General features: G+C 49.1%; 1 protein-coding gene across 5 annotated transcripts; it reads right to left on the bottom strand.

The window, feature by feature from the left end:
* Positions 1-656: 656 nt before the first annotated feature.
* On the bottom strand, positions 657-26,838 carry PROK1 (prokineticin 1). 5 transcript variants are annotated; one of them, XR_015161421.1, is made up of 5 exons: positions 26,622-26,838; positions 6,565-6,690; positions 4,767-4,846; positions 1,955-2,234; positions 657-1,064 (listed from the first exon to the last, which is right to left on the bottom strand). XR_015161421.1 is itself a non-coding variant. In XM_086394093.1 (3 exons), exons 1-3 carry the CDS (start codon positions 9,722-9,724, stop codon positions 4,727-4,729), a joined length of 318 nt encoding a protein of 105 aa, XP_086250219.1. The 5 variants fall into 5 exon arrangements, 1 of the variants encoding a protein (XP_086250219.1); XR_015161422.1 differs by lacking the exons at positions 6,565-6,690; positions 26,622-26,838 and adding an exon at positions 5,225-5,346; XR_015161424.1 differs by lacking the exon at positions 1,955-2,234 and having other exon boundaries at positions 663-1,064.
* Between the last annotated feature and the right edge of the window lie 224 nt (positions 26,839-27,062).

Below are 27,062 nucleotides of genomic sequence, written 5' to 3'. Positions count from 1 at the left end.
ACATGCATTGGCAGGTTTAATTTGAACACAATCTGAGAAGAGCCAGAATAAAATTCAGAGCCCACACTCCTTATGCTTTTCCTAGAAAAAAAAAAAAAAAATTGTATAACGCAGTATTAAGATCATAGCCCATATTGAGCAAACATTCCATTTCACTTGGAAACAGTGACTCATATGTTTAAGCACGGTATTAAGAAGCTCTTAGATAAGATTTGTGTAGCTATGTTCCCAAACGGAGTGTTATTAAGCTTTTCCCACATAAACCTGTGCTTTTAAACTACATTATAATAATGGCACACAGGCTGAACAAACTGAGATTTCTTCCTACTGCGTTCAAATTCTGGGAAAGTGAAACGCATCCAAGAGCAGGTGTTTGTTTCTCCTCGGCAGTTTTATGAGTCTCTCACAGGGGAGATGCCTCAGGTAACTGGCTTAGTGAGCCAGGCAGACAGATCCCAGTGTTAATGGGACGTCTTCATAAATAAACAAAAAGTGTGTAAAACATTCCCATGGAGCTTCCACTGGCCAAGGCCGCCCTAAACTCTTCCTGTGCACTAACATCCTGACACCAACCCAAAGGGGCAGATACTATTGTTACTGAACCAAACGTGGACCCTTTGCCCAAGTGCAGTAGAGCCAAGACAGGTTGTGGTGAAGCAAAGTACAGGGTTTATTTCAGGGCATCAAACAAGAAGTCCTGGCAGCTGAGACTCAGAAGATCCGAACTCCCCATTGGCTTTCCAGGGGCAGGCTTTTAAACACAAGGTAAGCAGGCGTTCCCTGACGGTCCATGCTTCCACTGCAGGGGGCATGGGTTTAATTCCTGGGTGAGGAACTAAGATCCCGCATGCCACAAGGTACAGCCAGAAAAATAAAATAAAGACAGGGTGAGGGAGAGGGTTGCAGGGTGTGTAATCAGCTCATAGACATTCTTCTTTTGGTTAGTAGTGAGGTCATGGGGAGTCAACATCATCAACCTTCTGGTTCCAGCCTGTCTGAGGTCTCTGTGCTTCCAGGCAGCATACAGTCAGTTAACTTCTTCCACCTGGTGGGGGTTTCAGTATCTGCAAAACAACTCAAAGGATATGGCTCAAGATACTATGTAGAGCCCCTGAGGGGGAACTAAATGTCCTTGACTTTGTTTAATGGCTAAACAATTATTATTTGTCTCATTTGACTGTTTTCCTTTCTGCATTTTCTCACTTCTCAAATAAAATTTATTCTTTGGAACTCTAGCAAGGCCTAAGAGGTGAAAGTTTTTCTACAAATAAGAGGCAGTCAGAGGACATGGAGATGTCTGTCCAGGCAAAGCCCATAGGATCCTGCTCAGTTACACTATTATTATTATTATTGCCCATTTTACAGATGGGGAAACTGAGGTAGAGAGGCTTAGTAACTTGTCCACAGTTCCTGTCTAATAAATAGCCTGACCAGGGTCCAAACTCGAAGTCTGTGCTGTTACTGCTGTGTCACCCGGTAGCAAGGTAACTTTGCTGCTAATTCTGTGAGAGTTGCCAAACGAGCTAAATGCAAAATGACAAGAAAATGTCAAGCTGCCATTTGACAGATTTGTTTACTTGGTCTTTGGGGCTTAGTTTCATGACGAAACCTCACAGGTTTCTCTGTGCCTTGTCTCTGTCAGAGCTATGCCCACGGCTTCTTACTCATCAGCCTGTCTCTCTGCTTAGATCCAGCTAATCCTCCTCACTAATCTTCAGTCCCCAAATTAAGGCCCCTCTGTCCTCACTAGGCCAGGGCCTTTTCCTGCCCCTGACAACGTAAGCCCACTCTGGGGGCTCTGATCCCTTTTAAAAACCATACCCATATTTTTCCTCCAAGTCACACTCATACTTAAATAAATCTAATATACCTATGATCCATGGGCAGTAGAGCCTTCCAAGTAGGGGTCTAACACAAGAAAGAATATTCAAGATGGAGGGCCCCAAATTGTTACCTTCCTGTTGTCCTAGGCCCAGTGGTCCCTTTGAGGCCCACACACTGTTCTCTCAGGCTTGTGGCAGGCTCCAGGCTCCCACAGGAGGCTTTCTTTATAAACTTTGAGTGGAAAACATCAGTGGAAGTTTATGGAGTTCGAGAGGGGTGTCAGAGGACCGAGGGGGAAGCCAACAAGGAGTGGATCCTGTTTCACCCTTATTCCTATCCAGGGTCAGCTGTCCCAAGCCTCTGTCCTCCGGCTGTGCAGCTGCTCCAGCCACGACCTTCACCATTCAAGCCTGGGGACACAAACAGGACTCAGACACTGCCCTTCTTTCTCCTGCGGTGGAGGCTGACCGAAACATGAGAGCTTTCTAAGAACAAGGGTCAACTCAGGGCCTGAGGTGTGTCCCAGTCACTCTGTGTCGATGGATGCAGGTGGAGGTGAGGGACGCATGTGGGTTAATCTGCACAATTCCTTGAAGTCACAGGACATGAGAGGAAAGCAGGGCATTCCCCACAGAGGGAACGGCCTGGGCAAAGATACACGTGGCATCTTCCACAAACCAAGACAGTCCTGAGGTTGGGAGGGCTGGTGGAGACAGTAGGAGAGCAGAGAGAGGGTGGCCGGGCCAGACCACAAGGAGCTTTTTGCTTCCGGACAAGACAAGCTTTCTCCTTTGTTGCAGAGAAGCCTTTTGGGAGATTTTTGATGAGGAAAGAACCAGGCAAATTTGTTGCCTAGAAGGATGACTGGTGGGTATGCAGGGGTGGATCCTAAGGAGAAACTGAAGGCAGAGAGAGTAGGTAGAAACAGTTGTCATGAACCACACCAAGCAGGGTGAGGGCTCAGACAGCCCCGGACTAGAGGGAACAGGGGCAGAACCGAGAGACTTTCAGGAGGTAAAAGAAAGAGAGCTTGGTGATCATTTGACAAGGAAGTCAGAGACAAGGGACAGTAACAGAGAGGCAGACAGTTCTAGACTGCCCTCGAGCTTCAGACTTCACAGTAGGGGGCGGTGGGAGCACAAACCATCAAGACCAGCAGAGAAAAGGAAGATTTGGAAAGACAAGCGGTTCTTCCCATGCAGTGCTCTGCTGCACACAGACGGGCTGGCAGGCAGTGGGGGGTGGCAGGAGGGGCAGCACCCAATCATTTTCCTCTGACCCCCATCCAGCACCACTTTTCTAATCCTGGAGAACCCGTGAGAGGTGATGTCTCACAGGAAGATGACAGAGGCTTCCAGGAAAGAAATTTGTAGGGTGGAACTGGAAGCAAAAGAGCAATTAAACATGTGTCCTGGCATGCCTCTTCACCCAGGTGGAAGCTTTGTCCCTCTAAATCTCTGATTGAATATAACACACGGGATGTCTGGGGAGTGGTCCCCATCTGCTCTGAGAGCTCCCTTCTTTCTGATGCTGCCATCTATTCCTCCTCAGCTCTTCTGTGCCACCCCCATGTCAGCCACTAGATGGCACCAGACTCCACCAGCTGAGAAGGAAACCTAGCGCATTTGTGCAGGCCTTTGCCACTCTTTGGGCTTCACTGGTAGCTCACAAGGCCTCCTGCCTCCAACCCAGAAACCCATTTGAGCCACACCCTCCTCATCACCTAGAGCCCACTGAGCTGCCTCGAACCCTTCATGCAAACGGACCCTGTATCCACTTTCTCCAAAAAGTTGCCCCAGAGGGGAGGAGGGATTCCGGTCACATCCCTCTCCTACCAGGACACAGCCCGGCCCTGCCCCCTCCCCACGTCCCAGGCACGGCAGGAACACACGGCCACTTGACCCTTGTTCATGCTTTTATTCTGCAACTAGTAGTCAGTGCACACGGCTATGGGCACCACCACGCCTGGGCGAGCCTTGGGCAGGGTCCAGATGAGAGTGCTGAGGGGGCCTGGGATTGTACGCCAGATGGAGGCCAGTGGTCTGACACCCAGACAAACTGCTCTGAACTAGAGGCAACCCTCAGCCTCTAGAGAAGATGCCATATTTATAATAGAAGTGGGGCACACACAGCCTGGCCAGGGTCCTGGGTCACGGTCCCCTCTGTGCCCAAAATCAGTGGCCTGCCGGCTAGCTCCCATCTCTCCTGCAGCTGAGCAGAGGCCAGAGGCTTCCTCAAGGTCACACATAGACCTGCTCTTGACCCTTGGAAGGGGGCTATTGGAGGGAACTTACTCACGGCCTCATGAACCACCACTGTCTGCATTTCACAGGGAGGCAGCAGGATCGGGGGCTTCACTGGGAACTGGTAACATGTGCTGGGAGGGGCATGGGAGGCCTGCAGTTCTGACCCAGTGGGCTGAACCCACAGCAGCCGTGTGGAGGCCGATTGACCTCTTGGGGCCCCATACTTTGCACGAGCTCACTGATGCAGGCAGAAGTGCACGTGCTGGAGGGGAGCAGCAGGGCCCAGGGAGGACGGTTCACCTGTGGTGGAGGAAGGGCCGGGCAGGGAGACACAAGGAAGGAGTACGTCCCTGTTACTCACCGCCCCTGAGGCGGCCTCAGCAGTGCACATGGGCTTCCTCCAGGACCACAGCCACCAGCCAGGACCCCACAGCCCGGCCGGGCAGACCGTAAAACCCTGTGACGTGTGTCTGCGTCGGTGCACATATGTGGGCAGGGGAGCAGGGGTGTAGGTCAGCAGTGCAGGGAGTGGGACAGCAGAGGGGATGCAGGGCTGGGCCTTTCCGCAGAAATAAAAGTCCAAGGGAGACCACCACAGGCTGTGCTCAGAAAGAGGCCTGGCACCCCCAGTGGGTGTCCTGAGACCAGACACACTCCTAAAAGTTGATGTTCTTCAAGTTGGTGGAGCAACGGTACCTGCCGTCCAGGCCACGGGAACACAGCAGGTTGGGCAGGCAGGGGCAGGCGTGGCGCTGCCGTTTTCTGAAGAAGGGGACCTGGGGAGAGAGAGGAGAGTAGACATCACCTTCACCAAAGGGAGGCGGGCCGCCGGGGGAGCCTCTGGCCGGCCCAGCCCTGGCTGAAATGTCTCATCACCTGCACCCCAGCACCCCAAAAATAGCTTTTATAGAGGAGGAAACTGAGGCACAGAGAGGTTAAGTAACATGCCAAGGTCACACAGCCAGCTTGTGGAGGAGCCAGGGTTTGACCTCAGGCAGTCTAGCTCTGACACTGTGATCAGCCGCTAGGCAATGTGGCCCACCCGCCTATCCCCCAAACTCCACGAGCCCCACACCACCCACCGGGGTCCCCCCGCTGACCCAGCACACCCACTCTCCCACAAATTCACACCCACACCAGTGATTGAATATCACCTGTAGCTCATCCATTACACTCTCCACCCTGTGTGGGTGTCGGGGATGTGGCTGCACAGGACAGGGTCCCTGCCGGGTGACTCACACCCACAGGAAGGCTGAGCCACTAAGGGTTCCTCAAGGAGGGTGAGTAGGAGGGGTTAGGAGCATAGATAAGTCGGACAGCCTGGGCTCAAATTAGGTCTGCCAATTCCCAGCTGTGTGACAACCGGCAAGCTTTTTAGCCTCTCTGTGCTTCAATTTATTATCCGTAAAGGGAGTTAATAATAGTGGCTACCACATATGGTTGTAAATAGGTTTACATGATAAAGAGGTTTAAACGTGCAAAACCATCACTTAGTATGATGATTGGCATGTGGTAAGCACTCGGTGTATTACTACCTCTGCTGCCTGTTTTGGGAATACCCCAAGGCTACAAGGACTGTGCTCTGTCTCCCTCACCGCCTCAGCCTCCTCACGCCTAGGAGGGCTGTGCCAGGGAGGATGATGGTTGGAGGATGCTCCTGGGTGCAGGCGTGCTCCCCAGAGGGGCTTGCAGGGCATCTCGGCCACAGAAAGCCCAGGGAAGCGGGCGCAAGCCCACAGGTGCTGCCGCATCCACCTGACAGAAAAGGCCCTGGGGCCGTTCTGTGGTCTCTGGGATGCGGCTCCTCAGGAAGCAGAGTGGGTGCTGGATGCCTAGGGCACAGAGGAGTAAGTCTCCTTAAAGTGTATGCCCTGGGGGCCCGGCCAACCTCACCCTGCACACCCCCTCATACTCAGGCTCTGGGTGGGAACCCACTTTACAGTCTTACTGCGTTGTGTTCTTAACGGGAGGATATGTGTGCGCGTGCTGAGTCATTCAGTCGTGTCCAACACTTTGCCACCCCATGGCTTGTAGCCTGCCATTCTCCTTTGTCCACAGGATTCTCCAGGCAAGAATACTGGAGTGGGTTGCCATTCCCTTCTCCAGAGGATCTTCCCAACCCAGGGATCAAACCTGTATCTCCTTCGTCCCCTGCATTGCAGACGGATTCTTTACCGCTGAGCTACCTAGGAAGTCTAGAGGGAAGAACCCTGTGCAGTAAAGGGCGTTCAGGAGACTCCCAGAATCTAATTTATCATAACAGAAACTTTAGGGATGTCAGTCTAGTCCCCACTTTGTATGCATGAGGTAACTGAGACCCAGGGGCTTCAGCAAATGAGGAACTGGGGTTCCAGCCTCTAGGTCTAACAGGCTGCGTGATTAGGACCCCGCTGTACCCCAACCGCCCCCAAAGTAAAGAGGTGGCAAGAAATCCCTAGATTGGAGTCGGAACACTGGTCCAGCGCCTTGTGCTTTGAGCCAGTGTGAGCAGTACCTTGTGGCTGCCGGGGTGGCACTCCTCTCCTGCCCGCCCCAGCGGGGTGCACACCCGCAGCCCACGCAGCCACAGGCTGACCGCACAGCAGGTGCCCGCCCTGCACTGGACATCCCGCTCGCAGGCCTGCGGGGGGGAAGACAAAGGGGCCGTTAGTGCCCATGGGCACCACTGCAGAGAAACCAGAAGGGAAAGTACATCCAAAAACCCTTCAGAGGGGTGCTAGGAGCGGAACCCAGGCCTCGGTACCCAGGCCTCAGTCCCCCGGGACACCCGGGGCCGTGCAGCACCACCCCTGCTCCTGTCGAGGCAGGAAACTCAGGGCTCAGCGGGGCAGCAGACTTGGATCTGAGAGCGCTCTGAGCTCCTCTGAGGCCACTCGGTGGGGAGGCTCCCCTCTGACAAGGCTAGAGCTTAGGAGACAGAGCTTTTCTAGCACCAGAAGATGCTTAGTGGATGCTAAGGAGATTGAATTAACTCAAATTCTTCGAGGGGGAGGGTCCCAATGGCCTGCACCCCAGGGTGATCGGTGTCAAGTTTCTGTGGACAGGGACCCTCCAGCCCTCACCCAGCAGTACTCGGGGCTGGTGCCTCTCCTCCCCACCACGGCTCCCTCAGTCCTCCCTGGAAACCCAGTTTCATCTGAGGGGCCAGCACCCCCCAACAGGTGTTTCCCCGCCAGGGTGTCTCTGCTGGCCTGCCTGGCCCTTATGTGACAATTGGCAAGTTATTTAGCCTCTCTGTGCCTCAGTTTACTACCAGTAAAATGGGTTACTAATAGTAACTCCTCTAGGATGGACTCCTCTGGGTTGGGCTCCCAGAGCAGGGGCTGAGTAGCCCTGCCTGGTTTCTGAAAGGTGCCATCTGTGTGTGTTTTAGTCTCTCAGTCGTGTCTGACTCTGCAGCCCCATGGACTGTAGACCGCCAGGCTCTTCTGTCCATGGAATTCTCCAGGCAAGAGTACTGGAGTTGGTTGCCTTTCCTGTCTCCAGGGGATCTTTCCAACCCAGGGACTGAACCCGGCTCTCCTGAATTGCAGGCAGATTCTTTACCATCTGAGCCACCAGGGAAGACCCACACAAACCTGCTTAAGCTAAAGCCTACATTAAGGAAAACAGAACTAAACTGCTCCAGACTCAGGAGAGGCCACCTTGTTGAAGCACCCCACCTTCCCATTTCAGAGATCTGTGGCTTCTCTGAGCTGAAGCTGGGAGCTGGGTTTGGGTTGGCCCTTTTCCACGGGGCTTCCCTTGTTGCTCAGCTGGTAAAGAATCTGCCTGCAATGGGGGAGACCTGGGTTCGATCCCTGAGCTGGGAAGATCCCCCTGGAGAAGAGAAAGGCTACCCACTCCAGTATTCTGGCCTGGAGAATTCCGTGGACCATATAGTCCATGGAGTCGCAAAGAGTCAGACACGACCGAGCAACTTTCACTTCACTTCTTCTCTACTGGGCCATGCAGTGCCCTCTGGCTGCCTTGTGGGGCCCTGCAGTAAAGTGGGGCATGCTGGGGCTGCTCGACACTCAGAGGGGGTGCAGGGAGCAGTCATCTGGTCTCCAACCTAGTGAGGGCACGTCTCACACACCAGCCGGTCCCTGAAAGCTCAGGGTCAGGGCTGAGTGGACTCCACATGACTCTTCTGCCACAGAGGTGTGGCATCACTGTCCCCCCTGGGAGGAGGGCCCCTCCAGGACTGAATTTGGGACAGTCGAGGTCTAGGGAGCAGGGCACTGCGGGGATGGTGGAGCCCAGCCTCTTTCTGAGAGTCAGACAGGGCAGCAGCAGGGCTTGGAGCGCAGAGGGAGTGGCTCTAACCACTCTGACTGCTCGCAGTGGGTCTGCTTGGTGTGGCCCTCTTCTCTGTCTTCCCAAGGGTCCGCTTGGAGGCTCTTCTAGGAAGCCATTTTCCCATCTCTAAGCCCTCCCTCCTGCCAGACCTGCCTCTGGGCCAGACTCAGGGTCAACCTGCTGCCTGGTGGGGTAACCAGCGCTTCTCCCCTCTGCTCTCACCCTCCCAATCTTCAAGCTGCACGAGAAGAAGGCAGCCTTCGGTAGCTCACGTTCATTAGGTACAATTCTGTCCTGACAGTTGTATTTATGCTTCGGGTCCCAAAAGCACTGGCTTGCCTTTCATGTTTGTTCTGCTTTGAAACTCAGTCTTTTTCCTCTAAAAGGGAGAAGAAAGAGACTTCGCTTTCTGTGAACATTACAGTTAATCCAGTTCCAGGAATGGGTTGGCCTCCTCTACATTTCCATTTTCTGTGTAAAAAGCTGGAGGAAGTTGAAACAAAAGTGAATGTATCTCTTTTTTGTTGTTGTTCTAGTGGCTTTTTATCTAGAAAGCTCCCAGGTCAGTCATTACTTTCCTGTTTTCATAAGAATGGTCCCATCACCATCACACAACCTGTGCCCATGAGAGGGAGTGCTTCTGAGGGAGAACCACTATTGGGGTGTCTTGAATATTACAATGTGCCGGCCTGGGTGCACCCACAGTGGGGCTGGATTTCTACTTGTTATCTGACACTTGTTTCTCGGTCACTTAGCCAATTGTTGACATCACCTTTATTCCTATCAACTGGGCACAGAGTTAAAACATATAAACTGCACGGGAAAGAAAGAGTTTCAAGATCGACTTTCTTAAGAGTAGAGAAAGCAGAGATTAAACATACCCAACAGAAGGTAAATAAGCTCACAGCCTTTAATTAAGTCAACTTACTATGACATGTGAACCAAACCACGCATGAAAACTAAAATTTACACAAAAGATAAATTAGGGAGTGCTAATCCACTTTATAAAAGATTCATTATTGCTCAAAAACCTTCTTTTGACCAAAGGTCCAAACTTCAGAATTTGCAATGCTCTCCTCATTTATTGAAAGCAGAATTTGATTTACACAGTTTCTCTGAAGCAGATCCCCTTTATTGAGGTCTAACTAACGTGAAAACCCTGTGAGATGCCTCTCGGAAGTGCGGTCTGGAACTGGCTCCCATGCCCTTGGTTTGCTTCCTGTATGGTTCCTGGGTCCTGTCCCATGCAGACCCTGACATCCTCCCAAAACCCAGGGCAGAGAGAATGTTGGACGACTTACCCCGGTGATCACAGCACAGTCGGACACAGTCACCAAGAGGAGTATCACTGAGACTTGCGTGGCACCTCTCATGGTCACTTGGTGTGAAGGCAACCACTGCCAGCTCTGCTGCCTCTGCTCTGCCTCAAACCTACCAGCTCGGAAAGCCAGGCTCTCCCCTGAGATTTATAGTGTCCGATCCAGGCTGCCCGTGGATGTCTTGTCTCCACTCTTGCCCATGACTCTGTTATTCAGATGATCTCAGAGATGGAGATGAGACCTGAATCCCTAATGACATTGAATCACCATCGAAACCAATAAAGATGAACCATCAGTGGCAGTGACAGTCGCTCTGACTCTCAGGATGCAATGACCCAGTCAGCTCCGTGCATCGCACTCCACAGTCCTTGTCGCCTCTGGGGCATCCTTCTATTCTGCTTGGGGCCAGGGGAAAGCTTTGGTAATAAATCAAGGGATTTGCAACATCACCATTCACTCCTCCCTGCACCAAACCCAGGATCATCGGCTCCTTCACACTCAAGCCAACAAGAATGATCTGGGCTTTTCCTGTCGGAGTGAGGAGCTGAGACGACATAGTGAGAAGGCAGTGTCCTTGGTCCCCTAGAACAGGGGTCCCCAACCTCCAGGATCTAATGCTTGATGATCTGAGGTGGGGCTGATGTAATAATAATAGAAATAAAGTACATAGTAAGTGTAATGTACTTGAAATCATCCCCAAACTATCCCCCCAACCTGGTCCTGGTCCATGGAAAAATTATCTTCCATGAAACTGGTCTCTGGTGCCAAAAAGGTTTGGGACCGCTGCCCTAGAAGGTTAATATTCCAATAGGGAGACATAAGACAGTGAGAAAACAAAGCCAGGCTTGTGGGGTTGATGTTCCTGAGAAGTTCATAAGGAATTGCCCTCTAAGAGGCTCTGGACAAACACCAAGTGTCACTTGGCTCAGGAACCAGAGGGCAGAGGATGAGCCAGTTGACAGGTCCCTGAGGAAAAGCATGCTTGAGCTGGGTTTCAGCTAAAGTTACCAGGGGCCACATGCCTTCCTGTTCCATGGGTTGAGCTTGACCTTATTCAGGGGCTAACAAACATGGTGGGCTTGGACACCAGTCTTGGGGAAGGTGAATCTGGGCACAGCCCCTCCTACCAACTGATGCAGAGACCTCCCAGGACCTTTTATCAGACAATCCCCACAGTGATAAAAGTCCCTTCTCTCCACAGTGATAAAAGCCATTATTGCCCAAGAAATGTCCTCAGTTCAGTTCAGTCGCTCAGTCGTGTCCAACTCTTTGCAACCCCATGAACCGCAGCACGCCAGGTTTCCCTGTCCATCACCAGCTCATGGAGTCCACCCAAACCCATGTCCATTGAGTCGGTGATGCCATCCAATCATCTCATTCTCTGTCGTCCCCTTCTTCTGCCCTCAATCTTTCCCAGCATCAGGGTCTTTTCAAATGAGTCAGCTCTTCGTCCTGCAATATGTTAATAGGTGTTGCAACTGCTACTGCTAAGTCGCTTCAGTCGTGTCCGACTCTGTGCGACCCCATAGATGGCAGCCCACCAGGCTCCCCCGTCCCTGGGATTCTCCAGGCAAGAACACTGGAGTGGGTTGCCATTTCCTTCTCCAATGCATGAAAGTGAAAAGTGAAAGCGAAGTCACTCAGTCATGTCCGACTCGTCGCAACCTCATGGACTGCAGCCTACCAGGCTCCTCCGTATATGGGATTTTCCAGGCAAGAGTACTGGAGTGGGGTGCCATTGCCTTCTGTGTGCATACAAATACATACGTATGAGATTTCCACAGTTGAAGCTTTGGGAAACTGATTACATAGTTCCACCAGCTTTTTTTTTACTGCAGGACTTTTCAGGGCCTTTTATATACTAGTAAGCTAGAAACACCAGGCAGGAAAATGCAATTGGTAATTATTTCCTAAACAGATTAATCCATCCAACACTTTTTTTCTTAGAGTGTCTCAAGGGAATGTGACTCCTAGGTAGACACACTGACCAGCATTTATGAGTGAGAGGGCGGGGAAGAGAAGAGCAGCTCAGCTTCACCACCATGAGCAGAGTGAGAATCTAAAGCTAACCTCAGTCTTCTCATCTGTAACATGAGGGTGAGAATAGCACTTACATAATGGGCTTTTGTGAGTATCCGTCCATGTATTTATGTATTCATTGACTATATATTTAGTCACAACTACTGTATTGAAGGGCTCAGACGGTAAAGAGCCTGCCTGCAATGTGGGAGATCCGAGTTTGATCCCTGGAGAAGGAAATGGCAACCCACTCCAGTATTCTTGCCTGGAAAATCCCATGGATGGTGGAGTCTCGGGGGCAACAGTCCATGGGGTCGCAAAGAGTAAGACGCAACTGAAAGACTTCACTTTCACTTTCTTTTCACTATATTGAAGGCACTATTTTTGGCGCTGGAAATAGAGAGCAAAACAAGATCCTTGCTCTCATGCAGTGGAGACAGATAATAGACAAATAAACAAATAGATTTATAGTAAAATGGCCAGGGGTGCCGAGTGCTATTAAAAAGGAAGATAGAGGGACTCCCCTACTGGTCCAATGTCTAAGACTCTAATCTCTCAATGCTGGGGCCCTGGGTTTGATCCCTGGTTGGGGAACTAGATCCCACATGCCACAGCTAAAACCATGTGCAGCCAAATAAACAAATAAAATTCAATATTAAAATAAAAAGGAAGACAGAGAGGACAGCAGAGTATGACATGGTATGGTGCTTTAGATGGGGTGAGGGTCTCTCTGAGAAGACACTCAAGAACCCCGATGAAGTGAAGGAATGCACTGGGCAGAGCCTGCAGGGAGGAAGCGGTGCAGAGGTCCTGTGGTAGGGCCTTCTTGGCCAGTTCCAGGAGCAATAAGGAGGGTGGAGAACAGGGGAAGGGGGAGGGAGGGATGCTGTCGGAGCAGAAGCGGGGGCTACACCCTGCCAACCTTGCAGGGCATGGTGGAGGCCTGCAGCAAAGGTGATGCACACCCTTGGAGTGTTTGGAGCAGAGGAGGAGCAGGATGTGATTTACACTTTGAAAGATCTCTCTGGTGGTTCGTGGAGAATTAAGTGAGATGCTGCTGCTGAAGTCTCAGCAAGATGCCTGGCACACGGCAGCATTTGCAACTACTGCCATTTTCTATCATTAAAAAGATGGGCCTACGGGGAGAAGGGATAGTTAGGGAGTTTGGGATGGACATGTACACACTGCTATATTTAAAATGGAAAACCAACAAGGACCTACTGTACACCACAGGGAATTCTGTTCAATGTTATATGGCAGCCTGGACAGGAAGGGAGTTTGTACGAGAATGGATAGATGTGTATGTATGGCTGGATCCCTGCACTGTCCACCTAAAACTACCACAACATTTTTAATCAGCTACACTACAATACAAAAGTTAAAAAAAAAAATTAGATGGGCCTGAGTGGGGGACAAGAGGGAAGGATTGGGAGTTTGGGATTATCAGAGGCAAACTTTTATATATAAAATGGATACACAACAAGGTCAGACTGTATAGCATGAGGAACTTGTATTCAATATCCTGTAATAAACCATAATGGAAAAGAATATTGTATAACTGAATCACTTTGCTGGACATCAGAAATTAACACAACATTGTTAATCAACTATACTTCAATTAAATTTTTTAAACTGATGGGCCTGTCAGCCTTCATGTAAAATTCTCCTTCCAGGTGAGAATCAAAATAATATGGTTATGGCCCATCTGTACACCACGGCACTGAGCCAGACACACCACAGGAGAACCAGGAGACCACCACCCGTCAGTAACTTACAGAGGGAGAAGGTGGCATTGTGCCGGGTGCTAGGAGGGGCACAGAGGCAGGCCGGCCTATGTGCTTCTGGGGCCCTGCGCAGACCGCCAGTCTCACACAGGTCGCTTCTCAAGAGACAATGTTAGCTAGCAGCGATCTCAGGCTAGCACCCACCTTCTGCCCTCATACCCCACTCTCACCCCCTCCCTCACTCTCCAAAACAAAACTAATTATTGCACACAATGGCGTGAAGAATGGTAGCGAGCGATGCTGCTGCAAACAGGACCAATAACAGCAACTGAAAGCACTTTATTTCTCTTGGATACTGGTACTTGAGGACAAGCCAGTTAGAGGGAGGCCAGGGATCAACAGCAACCTGGTGGAAATACCAAAGGAGACTCTAGGGAGATTTGGGGTTCTTGACTCAATAATTCCCATCAGCAGATGTTCACACGGAGCCTCCCACATGTCAGGGTCACGGTTCACGGCTGTCGGGTCTGCTTTCTTCCGTAACTGAGGGCTCTCCTGTTTCTGTGCACAGGTGGATTTCAGCAGTATCCTCCCAGCGCCCAGCACAAAACCAACTTCTCCCTCTCTCTGCTTTAGTACTGTGGTGCGGATGTCATTATTTTATGGGACTGTTTATACAGTCCGTGTGTGTGCCTGTGTGGTGAGCACAGCCATCCACTCAGGTATAGGTATGCCCTGGAACAGAGGCACAGGCTCAGGAAGCCTGACTTGACTCAGTCCCCGAGGTCATTCATCCTCATACGTGGGGTAACCTGGATTCCTAGGGGGTCTGAATTCTACCTTCAGCTCTACCTTCCAGCTCTACCATGAGGCCATTGCTCTGCAAACTAGAAAGGGAGTGCATGTCCACAGGCCACACAGCTCCTGCCTGTGACATGGGTGATCACTGTATTAGTGGTTCATTAGTGGCTAATGATTAAATGAGAGCTGCCTCTGATCCACTTAAGAGAGATGTGAAGAAAGGAAGGAGCAACCAGGGACTTCCCTGCCACCCAGTGGTTAAGACTCTGTTCTTCACAGCAGGAGGCACGGGTTCCATCCATGGTCAGGAAATTAAGATCTCACATGCTGTGCAGTGCAGCCAAAAAAGAAAGAAAGAAGCAATAAAACTATGGAAACCCACACATCCAAACCAGCAGTTCTTAATCTAGGATCACAGCTCCCCAAACGGTTCATGAACAGAATTCAGAAGATCCATGAACCTGGGCAGAGAAAACAATTGCATTCTGTTATCACTCACTGCTAAGTGAATTGTAACATTCTTCTCTTCTAACAATAGGCCACAAACACAGAAGTATTCATCATACCTGGGTCCTTGTCACCAAGAGAAATTAGAGATCTTTTAATACCGTGTTGCTACCCTACGTCCAAGGTAAGAGAAACCTAGGTAAGATGGTAGGTGTTGCAAGAGGGCATCAGAGGGCAGACACACTGAAAACATAATCACAGAAGACTTGCCAATCTGATCACAAGGACCACAGCCTTGTCTAACTCAATGAAACTAAGCCAGGCAGTGTGGGGCCACCCAAGATGGGCAGGTCATGATGGAGAGGTCTGACAGAATGTGGTCCACTGGAGAAGGGAATGGCAAACCACTTCAGTATTCTTGCCTTGAGAACCCCATGAACAGTATGAAAAGGCAAAAAGATAGGATACTGAAAGAGGAACTCCCCAAGTTGGTAAGTGCCCAATATGTTACTGGAGATCAGTGGAGAAATAACTTCAGAAAGAATGAAGGGATGGAGCCAAAGCAAAAACAATACCCAGTTGTGGATGTGACTGGTGATAGAAGCAAGGTCCGATGCTGTAAAGAGCAATATTGCATAGGAATCTGGAATGCTAGGTCCATGAACCAGGGCAAATTGGAAGTGGTCAAACAGGAGATGGCAAGAGTGAACATTGACATTCTAGGAATCAGGGAACTAAAATGGATTGGAATGGGTGAATTTAACTCAGATGACCATTATATCTACTACTGTGGGCAGGAATCCCTTAGAAGAAACGGAGTAGCCATCATAGTCAACAAAAGAGTCTGAAATGCAATACTTGGATGCAATCTCAAAAACGACAGAATGATCTCTGTTCGTTTCCAACGCAAACCATTCAATATCACAGTAATCCAAGTCTATGCCCCAACCAGTAACACTGAAGAAGCTGAAGTTGAAAGGTTCTATGAAGACCTACAAGACCTTTTAGACCTAACACCCAAAAAAGATGTCCTTTTCATTATAGGGGACTGGAATGCAAAAGTAGGAAGTCAAGAAACACCTGGAGTAACAGGCAAATTTGGCCTTGGGATACAGAATGAAGCAGGGCAAAGGCTAATAGAGTTTTGCCAAGAGAACACACTGGTCATAGCAAACACCCTCTTCCAACAACACAAGAGAAGACTCTACACATGGACATCACCAGATGGTCAACACCAAAATCAGATTGATTATGTTCTTTGCAGCCAAAGATGGAGAAACTCTATACAGTCAGCAAAAACAAGACTGGGAACTGACTGTGGCTCAGATCATGAACTCCTTATTGCCAAATTCAGACTGAAATTGAAGAAAGTAGGGAAAACCACTAGACCATTCAGGTATGACCTAAATCAAATCCCTTATGACTATACAGTGGAAGTGAGAAATAGATTTAAGGGACTAGATCTGATGGATAGAGTGCTTGATGAACTATGGACAGAGGTTCGTGACACGGTACGGGAGACAGGGATCAAGACCATCCCCATGGAAAAGAAATGCAAAAAAGCAAAATGGCTGTCTGGGAAGGCCTTACAAATAGCTGTGAAAAGAAGAGAAATGAAAAAAGCAAAGGAGAAAAGGAAAGATATAAGCATCTGAATGCAGAGTTCCAAAGAATAGCAAGGAGAGATAAGAAAGCATTCCTCAGCAATCAATGCAAAGAAATAGAAGAAAACAACAGAATGGGAAGGACTAGAGATCTCTTCAAGAAAATGAGACATACCAAGGGAACATTTCATGCAAAGATGGGCTGGATAAAGGACAGAAATGGTATGAACCTAACAGAAGCAGAAGATATTAAGAAGAGGTGGCAAGAATACACAGAAGAACTATCCAAAAAAGATCTTCATGACCCAGATAATCACGATGGTGTGATCACTGACCTAGAGCCAGACATCCTGGAATGTGAAGTCAAGTGGGCCTTAGAAAGCATCACTACGAGCAAAGCTAGTGGAGGTGATGGAATTCCAGTTGAGCTATTTCAAATCCTGAAAGATGATGCTGTGAAAATGCTGCACTCAATATGCCAGCAAATTTGGAAAACTCAGCAGTGGCCACAGGACTGGAAAAGGTCAGTTTTCATTCCAATCCCAAAGAAAGGCAATGCCAAAGAATGCTTAAACTACCGCACAATTACACTTATCTCCCACGCTAGTAAAGTAATGCTTAAAATTCTCCAAGCCAGGCTTCAGCAATATGTGAACCGTGAACTTCCAGCTGTTCAAGTTGGTTTTAGAAAAGGCAGAGGAACCAGAGATCAAATTGCCAACATCCGTTGGATCATGGAAAAAAGAAGAGAATTCCAGAAAAACATCTATTTCTGCTTTTATTGACTATGCCAAAGCCTTTGACTGTATGGATCACAATAAACTGTGGAAAATTTTGCAAGAAATGGGAATACCAGACCACCTGACCTGCCTCTTGAGAAACCTATATGCAGGTCAATTCTGAAGCAACAATTAGAACTGGACATGGAACAGACTGGTTTGCTTATTTAACTTCTATGCAGAGTACATCATGAGAAACGCTGGGGTGGAAGAAGCACAAGCTGAAATCAAGATTGCCAAGGGAAATATCAATAACCTCAGATATGGAGATGACACCACCCTTATGGCAGAAAGTGAAGAGGAACTAAAAAGCCTCTTGGTGAAAGTGAAAGAAGAGAGTGAAAAAGTTGGCTAAAAGCTCAACATTCAGAAAACTAAGATCATGGCATCTGGTCTCATCACTTCATGGCAAATAGATGGGGAAACAGTGGAACAGTGTCAGACTTTATTTTGGGGGGCTCCAAAATCACTGCAGATGGTGACTGCAGGCATGAAATTAAAAGACGCTTACTCCTTGGAAGGAAAGTTATGACCAACCTAGACAGCATATTCAAAAGCAGAGACATTACTTTGCCAACAAAGGTCCATCTAGTCAAGGCTATGGTTTTTCCAGTGGTCATGTATGGATGTGAGAGTTGGAGTGTGAAGAAAGCTGAGCACTGAAGAATTGATGCTTTTGAACTGTGGTGTTGGAGAAGACTCTTGAGAGTCCCTTGGACTGCAAGGAGATCCAACCAGTCCATCCTAAAGAAGATCAGTCCTGGGTGTTCTTTGGAAGGACTGATGCTGAAGCTGAAACTCCAATACTTTGGCCACCTCATGCAAAGAGTTGACTCATTGGAAAAGATCCTGATGCTGGGAGGGACTGGGGGCAGGAGGAGAAGGGGACGACAGGATGAGATGGCTGGATGACATCACCGACTCTATGGACATGAGTTTGGGTAAACTCCGGGAGATGGTGATGGACAGGGAGGCCTGGCGTACTGCAATTCATGCGCTCACAAAGAGTCAGACATGACTGAGTTACTGAAGTGACTGATGGTTGCAAATAGCTCAAAATATTTCTGTTCATCACTACATTGAAACTACAGTAGTTATTAGTCCATGCCATGTTATTTGATCAATAGACATGAGTTTGAGCAAACTCCAGGAGATGGTGAAGGACAGGGAGGTCTGGCATGCTGCAGTCCATAAGGTTGCAAAGAGTCAGACACGACTGAGAGACTGAACAGCAACAATGTTATTTGATACATTAATAAAGAAGGACATATATCACCATATCATAAATTTGTTTTTAATATAATCATTTGTAACATTTAAATTTCAGTATAATTATTTGCAATCTTACATATTTATTTTTATACATTTTAAATAATTACTCTGAGTGAGAGTCACAGACTTCCAAGACGTCCATGGTACAAAAATAGCTAAAAACTCCTGAGGCAGGGTGAGGAGACTTAGGTGGGATATAGGGTCATAAGGTCAGGCTAGCCAAACTTAGCTAGAACATTAGGCTGGACACATCTGGGGGGAAATTGTCAAAAAGAAGAAGCAGATCTGTGACAACCTAGAGGGGTGGTGTGGGGTGGGGTTGGGAGGGAGGTTCAGGAGGGAGGGAACATATGTATACCTATGGCTGATTCACATTGTTGTATGGCAGAAACCAACACTGTAAAGGAACTATCCTCCAAATAAAAAAAAAAAAGAAAAAGGAAAAAAGTCAGAAAAAGAAAAGAAAGAAGCAGACACAGCTAAAGCAGCCAGCTAGAGCAGGCACAGAGCTGTGTCTGGGGTGAGTTGCACCAGCAGGACTCACACTGTTGGTGGCTGTTCCCACATGAAGAGGTCACACAGTGATCTGGCTTTTGATCTGGGTCTAAGGAGACTCCATCCTGGGCCCTTGAGACTCCCTAACCCACAGACAGCTTGTACTGTATCTACCTCATCTTCAGAACTCAACTGGATTTTAAAAATCCAAGGACCAGTTCCAATCAGTCCTTGCATCTTAAGTCCCCACCAAGTTACTTCCATCCCAACCATCTAAGTGGGTTGACAATGATTGATCACCAGACCTCTTCCTTCTACAACTGGAAGATGCAGTTAAAGAGAAGACACAACTACAATGTATCAGAGACTACCAAGTACCTAAGAAGAAATACTCCACAACCTGGACTGATCACCCACCACCCACACCACAAGCTCACTGCTCGAAGGAACTGCCCTTGGGCTTGCCCTTGAATGTGGCCCCACTCCCTCCTTCAGCTTCCACCTGTTCCTCTTCTTCCTTGCACTGTAGGTTTCTAGAAAGTTAGGCTCCATTCCTCTCCTCCTGTCCCCTCCTCAACCCTCTCCAGCCTCTCTTTGGTTCCCACCTCACCAGTGAAACCACTTCCTCTAAGCCGCCCTTGTCCTCTAAAAGCCAAATACATAGTAGAAGGTACTGCTGCTGCTAAGTCGCTTCAGTCGTGTCCGACTCTGTGTGACCCCGTAGATGGCAGCCCACCAGGCTCCGCCATCCCTGGGATTCTCCAGGCAAGAACACTGGAGTGGGCTTCCATTTCCTTCTCCAATGCATGAAAGTGAAAAGTGAAAGTGAAGTTGCTCAGTCGTGTCCGACTCTTCGAGACCCCATGGACTGCAGCCTACCAGGCTCTTCCGTCCATGGGATTCTCCAGGCAAGAGTACTGGAGTGGGGTGCCATTGCCTTCTCCGAGTAGAAGGTAACACAATGTCATAAATCAACTATACTTCAATAAAAATGTTTAAATTAGAAAATAAACAAAAAAAAGCCAAATACAAAACTCCATTTTCAATCCTCATCTCACTTGCTCATTTGCAGCCTTTGACACAGGCACCTACTCTTTCCTTAAATCCCTCTCTCTTGCTTTTCACAACATGGTTTTCTCCAAGTCCCCCACAATTTTCAGTCTCCTCTAGAGGTGCCCTAGGGCTGCACACTCATTAGCCTCTTGGTCCCTCCACAGGTTTCATGGTCACCTAAGTGCTGATGACCCCAGACCTGTCCCCACCTGAGCCACCCTCATCCCTGCCTATCTAGCCAATATCCTGTTGGATGTCACAGGTTGATACCCGGGCACCTCACCTTCATGTGCCCCTGTCCTCCAGCATCCTTTATTATCACTCTTACCTCTGTACCCACTCATACAGCTCAGGGATATTAGTTCCAAATAACAGAATCCATCTGACGAGCTTAAGCAAAAGGAAATTTAATAAAGATTAGTGAGTAGTTCATTGAGTGGCCTGGGGTCTTGAGAAATGGATTGGAGCTGAGTGTCCAGGAACAATGCCCAGAACCACACCACAGAGTCAACTAACAAGGAAGGCATCTCCCTCAGGGCAGCTCTGTTGACATCCATACCACACATGGAGCCTCTTTCTTCCTGCAGCTTCATTCCTACAGAATGGAATCAGCATGGCTTGGTTACAGAGCATGGGTCCAATGCCTGCCCTTCTGCAAGGACCGTGGGAAGGACCCGACTCATAACTGAACACAGAGAAGATGTTCAGAGTTCTTGAGTAGCTACAAAGCGTGGGCACCCACCAGCCCATCCTTCCTGCTGTGTCCCCTACTCTGTTAGTGGCCACAACACAGTCTGTGGCTGAACCTGGGAGTTTCCTAGATTCCTGAATTTCCCTGCTCTCAACAGTCATGTAATCCTGTCACTCAGCCCTTCCCTGGACCTCAGACTCTCCCCTGCTTTCCACCTTGACCACCAGGGTCTATTATCATCTTCCTGACTGGCCCCCTCCTTTCAGGCTTACCCATCTTCCACACAACCCAGAGATCTTCTCTTTATTTTTGGAGACTGAGAGTTCTCCAAGGAATCCTTGCCAACCTCAGGATCAAGCCCAAACTCCTCGGCCTGGCAGCCAAGGGCATGAATGACACAGCTCTGCTCCCCTTCCAGCTTCGTCTCCATCACCCCCACCCCCACACACTTCCCTCTCCAGCAACACGAAACCATTTACAGTTCCTCCCCAGGCCAATCTGCTCCATTCCTCCCTACCTCCCACATTCTGGTCCCCTTTCTTCTCGTCTGGGTGGACAAGACCTAGGTTTCCATTCTCGTCCAGCCACCTACCAAGGTATGAACTTGAACAAGTTAGCACACCTCTCTGGAGCTCAGTTTTCTCTTCTGAAAGATGAGAATGATACCTTCCTCCCAGGTGCATTGTGAAAAGCACATGACATGCCCGGGCAGGCTGCTTAGACATTACTGTGGGTTGAATGGTGGCCCCCAAAAGACACGACCCCATCCCATTCCAAACTGTGAATTATTTGGGGAAAAGGTCTTTGCAAGTGTAGTTAAGGATCTTGACACAAGATCACCCTGGGTTAACCAATGGTTCCTAAAGCTACTGGCAAGTGTCCTTATCAGGAAGAGAAAAGGAGACCATGTGAAGATGGTGACAGAGACTGGAGCTATGCTAGCACAAGCCGACGCACGCTAGGAGCTACTAGCAGCTGGAAGTGGCAAGGAGAGGTTTTCCCTTGGAACCTCTGAGGGGGTGCAGCCTTGCCGACACCTTGATTTTAGACTTGTGGCCTCCGAACTGTGAGAGAGCACATTTTTGTTGTTTTGAGCCACCAAGTCGTGGCAACTTATTAGGAAACTAGCATAGACACTCACACAAAGGATGTTCATCTCCTCCTCCTTCCTCATCCCTTCCAGCTGGGGTCCCATCAGGGATGCTCCTGGACTGGGGACCCCCACAGCCAGGTTCTGGATGGCCAACAGCACACAAAACACCCCATCTCCTCTACAAGCAATTGCCACAGAGATGGCCTCTCTGAAGAACGAGTTTGAATACAGACATTGCTCCACCCTCATCTCAGGAAGGGAACAGGCTTCACAGATGGTCCAGAGCAAGTGAACCCAGGGGACCAGAGACAAGCAGCTGGCCCCCCAGCCTCATAGCTCAGGGACCGGGCAGGATGACTAGCTTTCATTTATCTTGGTTTCTTAAAGATGCCCCAGGGACTTACAGCTTATGTTTATTTGTTTATTTCTAACCTCTTCTAGGAAAAAGGAACATTTTTCCCCCCTAAGGAAATCTGAGGGCCCAGTGACATCTGATTATTTTGACTAAACTCCTCCATCACAATTCCTAATGGTCTACATAGGAGCTTAAATTCCTAGGCATGGACTTCCCTGGTGGTCCAGTGGTTAAGAATCCACCTTGCACGGCATTCAGTCCCTGGTTTGGGAACTAAGATCCCACATGCCACAGGACAACTTAGCCTGCAGACTTCAACTACTGAGCCACAGCTAGAGAGAAACCTGTGTGCCACAGCAAAGATCTCATGTGCCACAACTAAGACCCCATACAGCCAAATAAATAAATATTCAAAAAATAAAAAAACAAAGTCCTAGACATTGTAAGAACACTGACATCACTGTCCAGAGATACACTAGGGGCTGGCTGAGAGTGTCCAGGAGAAGCTAACCATGGAAGAGAGAGGCCTTTTTTCCACGCTCATCAGCATCCACAGCAGGTACCATTTGGCATTTTCATCCTCAAGACAGTCCCAAAACAACCTAGTCTCTCCCTACCTCTTCATTCCACAGAGAACGAGCTTAGCCCAGAAGGTTACAAAATCTCCTGAAGCCACACCGGGCTAGACAGCGGCAGAGCCCAAACACTCCACCCAGCTATGGTAGAGGAAGAAGAGAAGTAAGTAGAATATGGAGAAGCCCAGTTTCAAATCCTGTCTCTGCTGCTTATGTCAGCAGTGATTCTCTTACTCCCCCGCCCTCCCCGCCCCACCCTCCTGCTTTCAAGAGGACTGAAGGGCGAGGGAGTGCTAACATGCCTGCCAACCACAATAGCTTCCCCGTAAGTGGGCCAACCGTGATATCTTTCCCCTAAGTGGATGTCTGTCCTTGGCCCAGAAATAGCCCCCACCATGTAGCTCTAACATGGAAAACCATAGTAATGCAACCATCTTCTCAGGTCTTCAGGGTGGGGCTCTTGTTAAAGAAAATTCACGTTGATTTGGCAGAGCCCTGGAAAGGAGGCAGCCAGGCGGGCCCATCCTAAGCTGTGTTTGTACCTCCTCAGTGCTTGGCCAATGTCAGACACACGATGGGCTGCACTAGGAACTGCCAGGCTGGCAGATCAGCCAGTAAGGACTGAAGAAGGGGCACAGTGGGTATCAATAAACTCCACGGTCTCCCCCAATCCCACACATTATTCCATGCCATCCTCCTCCCCTTTTCCCTCTGGGGCTCTCCCACTCACCCCCAAAGCCAGGCTTTTTATTCCAGTCCAGTCCAGCTCCTTCTTTGCTCCATGGAGGTTTGTATTTGAGGGACTCTGGGACACAGGAGGGACAGGACAGCCTGGGGTCTTGAGCCCAGAGACATGCCCCACAGTCTAGACCTGGGGAAACTTCTCCCATAAGGCCCAGCCCAGGAAAAAAGGGAAAAGATCCTGGGGGGGGGGCCCTTCTGTCTCTGGCTGTGTTCGCAAACAGTGGGAATGCAAGTGTCAAGTTTGGGGGTTAGATGATCAGCAGGACAATTTCCTAGCCCACCTGTCTCGCAGCCGGTGGGTCCCACCCAGAAGCACAGCTTCCTGATCACCTGTCTCCCCAGCCAGCCCACGCGTGGTCTTCCCTCCCACCAGCCTGTCACCCATCAGCTTCCAGACCCTCCAGTCATAGACAGCAGTCCCAGAATCACACTGGCTCCCTACTTCATCAGTTGCAGCCAGAGTGGGTGGGTAGGCTGTTTTCAGGTGGGTCTTGAAATGGCAACCAAACATGAGGAAGAGGCTTCAGATTCTTAGCCTAGAAAAGCAGGCAGGATGGCCACCTTCCACTGCAGTAATCCACTACAGAGCTATTTATAGCATCATCTGATTGAATTCTTACAACAGTCCTGAGGGAATATAATTACCCATATCACAGCTGAGAAAATGGAAGCTCAGTAATTACCCAAATCAAACAGATCGTAAGTCACAAGGCTGGAATCTGACCCCAAATCTGACTTTAAATGCCTGCTTCCAAACACCATGCTACCCCGCCTCTTACCTAGGCGAAAGGATGATAGAAGGAGGGTGGCTGAAGCTTCTTCTGTGTTACTTCAGAGGATGAAAGTGGGAGGAAAGTATGGAAGTTATTGGGAGGAGGTTTTAACCCAGGACAAGGATGACGATTCCAGCAGGATAAGAGCCCTCCAGGCTCCTCTGTCCACGGGATTCTCCAGGCAAGAACAGTGGAGTGGGTTTCCATGCCCTCCTCCAGGGGATCTTCCCAACCCAGGGATCAAACCCAGTTCTCCCACATTGCAGGCAGATTCTTTACCAACTGAGCCACCAACAAAGATCCCTCTAGAAAATAGGGATTTGCAGACGCTGTGCCTTAGGGACTGTCCTGGGGAAGAGGAAGCCTCCCATGGCTAGTGAGGTCCAACCAAGGGTCCCCCACCCTGTCCAAGAGAGCAGCTATTCTCAGCTGTCATATTCTGGGGTTCCACATGAGTTCACTTAATCAAAGGATTTGTGCTTTGACTTGTTAAAAGACCACTGGGTGACTGGGTCTTGAATGTTCCCTCCAAGCCCTAGAGGCAGTTTTAGAAAGGAGAGCTCAGTCAGTCCCCCAGGACACCTGCTAAGATGGAGCCCCTCATCCGAGTGTCATTACTGAGGCCTCCTATACCAGGACACACTCCGAGCCCTCTGCCTGTCTAGTCATGAGGTCACATCAAAAAGAAGCATGGGGTTAGTATGTACTCTTGCCTGGATATTTTCAATAAATTTCTGGACATTCCTAGTATCTGGGATGGTTTTCTTCTTCCCGTAAGAGGATCCCGCAGGCACCAGAAATTTCTCTGGTTCATTAGCTGGTTGGTTCTCCTATAAATGTCAAAGCCACTCCTCTATGGAAGCGTAACTGTGTCTTTGAAGTGGCAGTGGCCATAAACAGCCCTGGTGCTGCCTTGCTAAGGGCAGGGCATGGAGGTCTGGGAGACAGTGGGGTGACTCCACCCTGCTTGCATTCTAATTACTCCCAGTTAAGCAGGAAGATGGCCCAGAGCTGGCAGACAAGCAGGGCAATTGCTAAAAGCCAGAGGCCTAGAAACAAGGAAACCTGTGGTGGGCTAGACCCCCTTTCCTGGGCATTTGGAGAGAGTTCCTCCTCTTTCTGCAGGTCATAGCAGAGTTCTCAGGAGAGGGAAATTCAGGGGTAAATGCTCCCAGCCAGTTCCCATCTGGTCCAGTCCACACAAGCACCTTCCTAGGCATAGATAGAGCCCGAGCCAAGGAAAACCAAAGAGAGTCCCTGAGGGATCCCCTAACCCTGCCTCTGCCTTCTCAGTGGGGTGTGGGGGTCTCCCCTGGTCCTTGGTTTTCCATCCATGGAATGAGGGGGATGCCCCTATGAAAATCACAGACTGCTGGGACAGAAATAGCTCAGAAGTCTTCCTTCAGCTCAACAGGAGGCAGGGGACTTACTGGACTGGGCTGTGGCAGTTTGCAGTGAGGGCTGGGACCCCTGCCCCTTCCCAGTGTGCCTCTGCCTCCTGGCATGGACCCTCCTGATTCTGACTCTGCTGCCAGCTTTCTCCTCGCTAGACTCTTACTTGTTCTCTGCCTGTTCACCCAGCACTCCTCGGTCACTACCAAAAAATAGTGTCATGGCCCCTCTTGTTAACTCAAGGCTCCTACCCTACCCTCTAAGTACCTAGCTTCTCAGGCAAGTAGGTGACACCCAATCCAAAGGACAGCACAATTACAAACAGACCTTCTTAAGAAGTTACTTCCATGTCAAAACTGAATAGTGCTTTTATTTCACAATGTATACAAAATATAAAATCATTACTTTGTATACTTGAAACTAATGTATCAATTATACATTGAGAAAGAATGAAAGAAAGAAAGATGGACAGTGGTCTAGAGCAGTTTTTCAAACTGCTTTTTACCATGATCCACCTTAAGAAATAAATTATAGCCCAGCACCCCCAGATATGGATGTATGTTTATATAAAACTGAAAGAAAGGGCTCGTGCAATAATATTCATTCTTATCACATGCAATGTGTCCAGATAGTTCCTATTCTAGTCTATTCAGTTTCATCCTGTAATGCTTATTGCAATTTTCTAGTTAGGGATCAGCAAACTTTTTCTGTAAAGGGCCAGATAGTAAGTATTTTAAGCTTTGAGGACCATATAATCTCTGTTGCAACTACTCAAGGTTTCCATTGTGGTGGAAAGTTGCCATAGACAACAGGAAAGAAGTGGGCCCTGCTGTGCTCTGATAAAACTTTATTTACAAAAATAGGTAGTGGGCTGAATTTGGCCCATGGGCCGTAAATTTAAGTCCTGATTTCATGATCACCAATGGGTTAAACCACGGTTTGAAAAACACTGCTCCAGGAGATCATTCCCCATGTCCTTCCGCCTAACAGAAACCAAATTGTTTTCAGTGCGTACCTCCTCTCCATGCAGCACAACCCCCAGGGAACTTATAAACCGCGACTCAGGAAAGTGACCATACTCCCTGTACTAGCACTACGTCTTCATCAGTCACGATAGCCCATCACGCCACTCACCTTTTAACCGCTGTAGCTCCGGTGTGGACACAGGATGTAAGCTGGCCCAATCAGCCTAAAGAGAAGGCTGTGAAGTCCATGCCTGGGAGAGTGGCTTCTTTCTCCCAAGAGATACGCAGTGACACTGTGCCTGTTTCCCCTGGCATCCTTGGGGTTGGAGGATTGGGCCTAGCAGGGTAACCAGTCTTAGGAAGAGCCCAATCTGAGGAAGACAGAGCAGAAAGATGAAAACAATCTGGATTCTTGGTTTGACCACTTGTTAAACTGCTTTGAGTCAGGTCTTTCCCGTTCTTGTGGCCAAAAGCACCCAACACCAGGGCTGCCCATTAGGGCTCTTGGGCCCCTGTCCACAGATGGAAACTTGCTCCATTCCAAACAATTTCCAGCTTCTATGGAAAGATCCATTCTCACTCTAAGTAACTGGGGCCTCCAAACCCCTCA

This window comes from Bos grunniens, chromosome 3 (genome assembly GCF_055505025.1).
Source record: "Bos grunniens cultivar Pamir isolate PY7600 chromosome 3, Bosgru_T2T1.0, whole genome shotgun sequence".
Classification (NCBI taxonomy): Eukaryota; Metazoa; Chordata; class Mammalia; order Artiodactyla; family Bovidae; genus Bos; species Bos grunniens.
The sequence above is the reverse complement of the archived record's forward strand: the minus strand, read 5'-3'. Positions and strand labels throughout refer to the sequence as shown.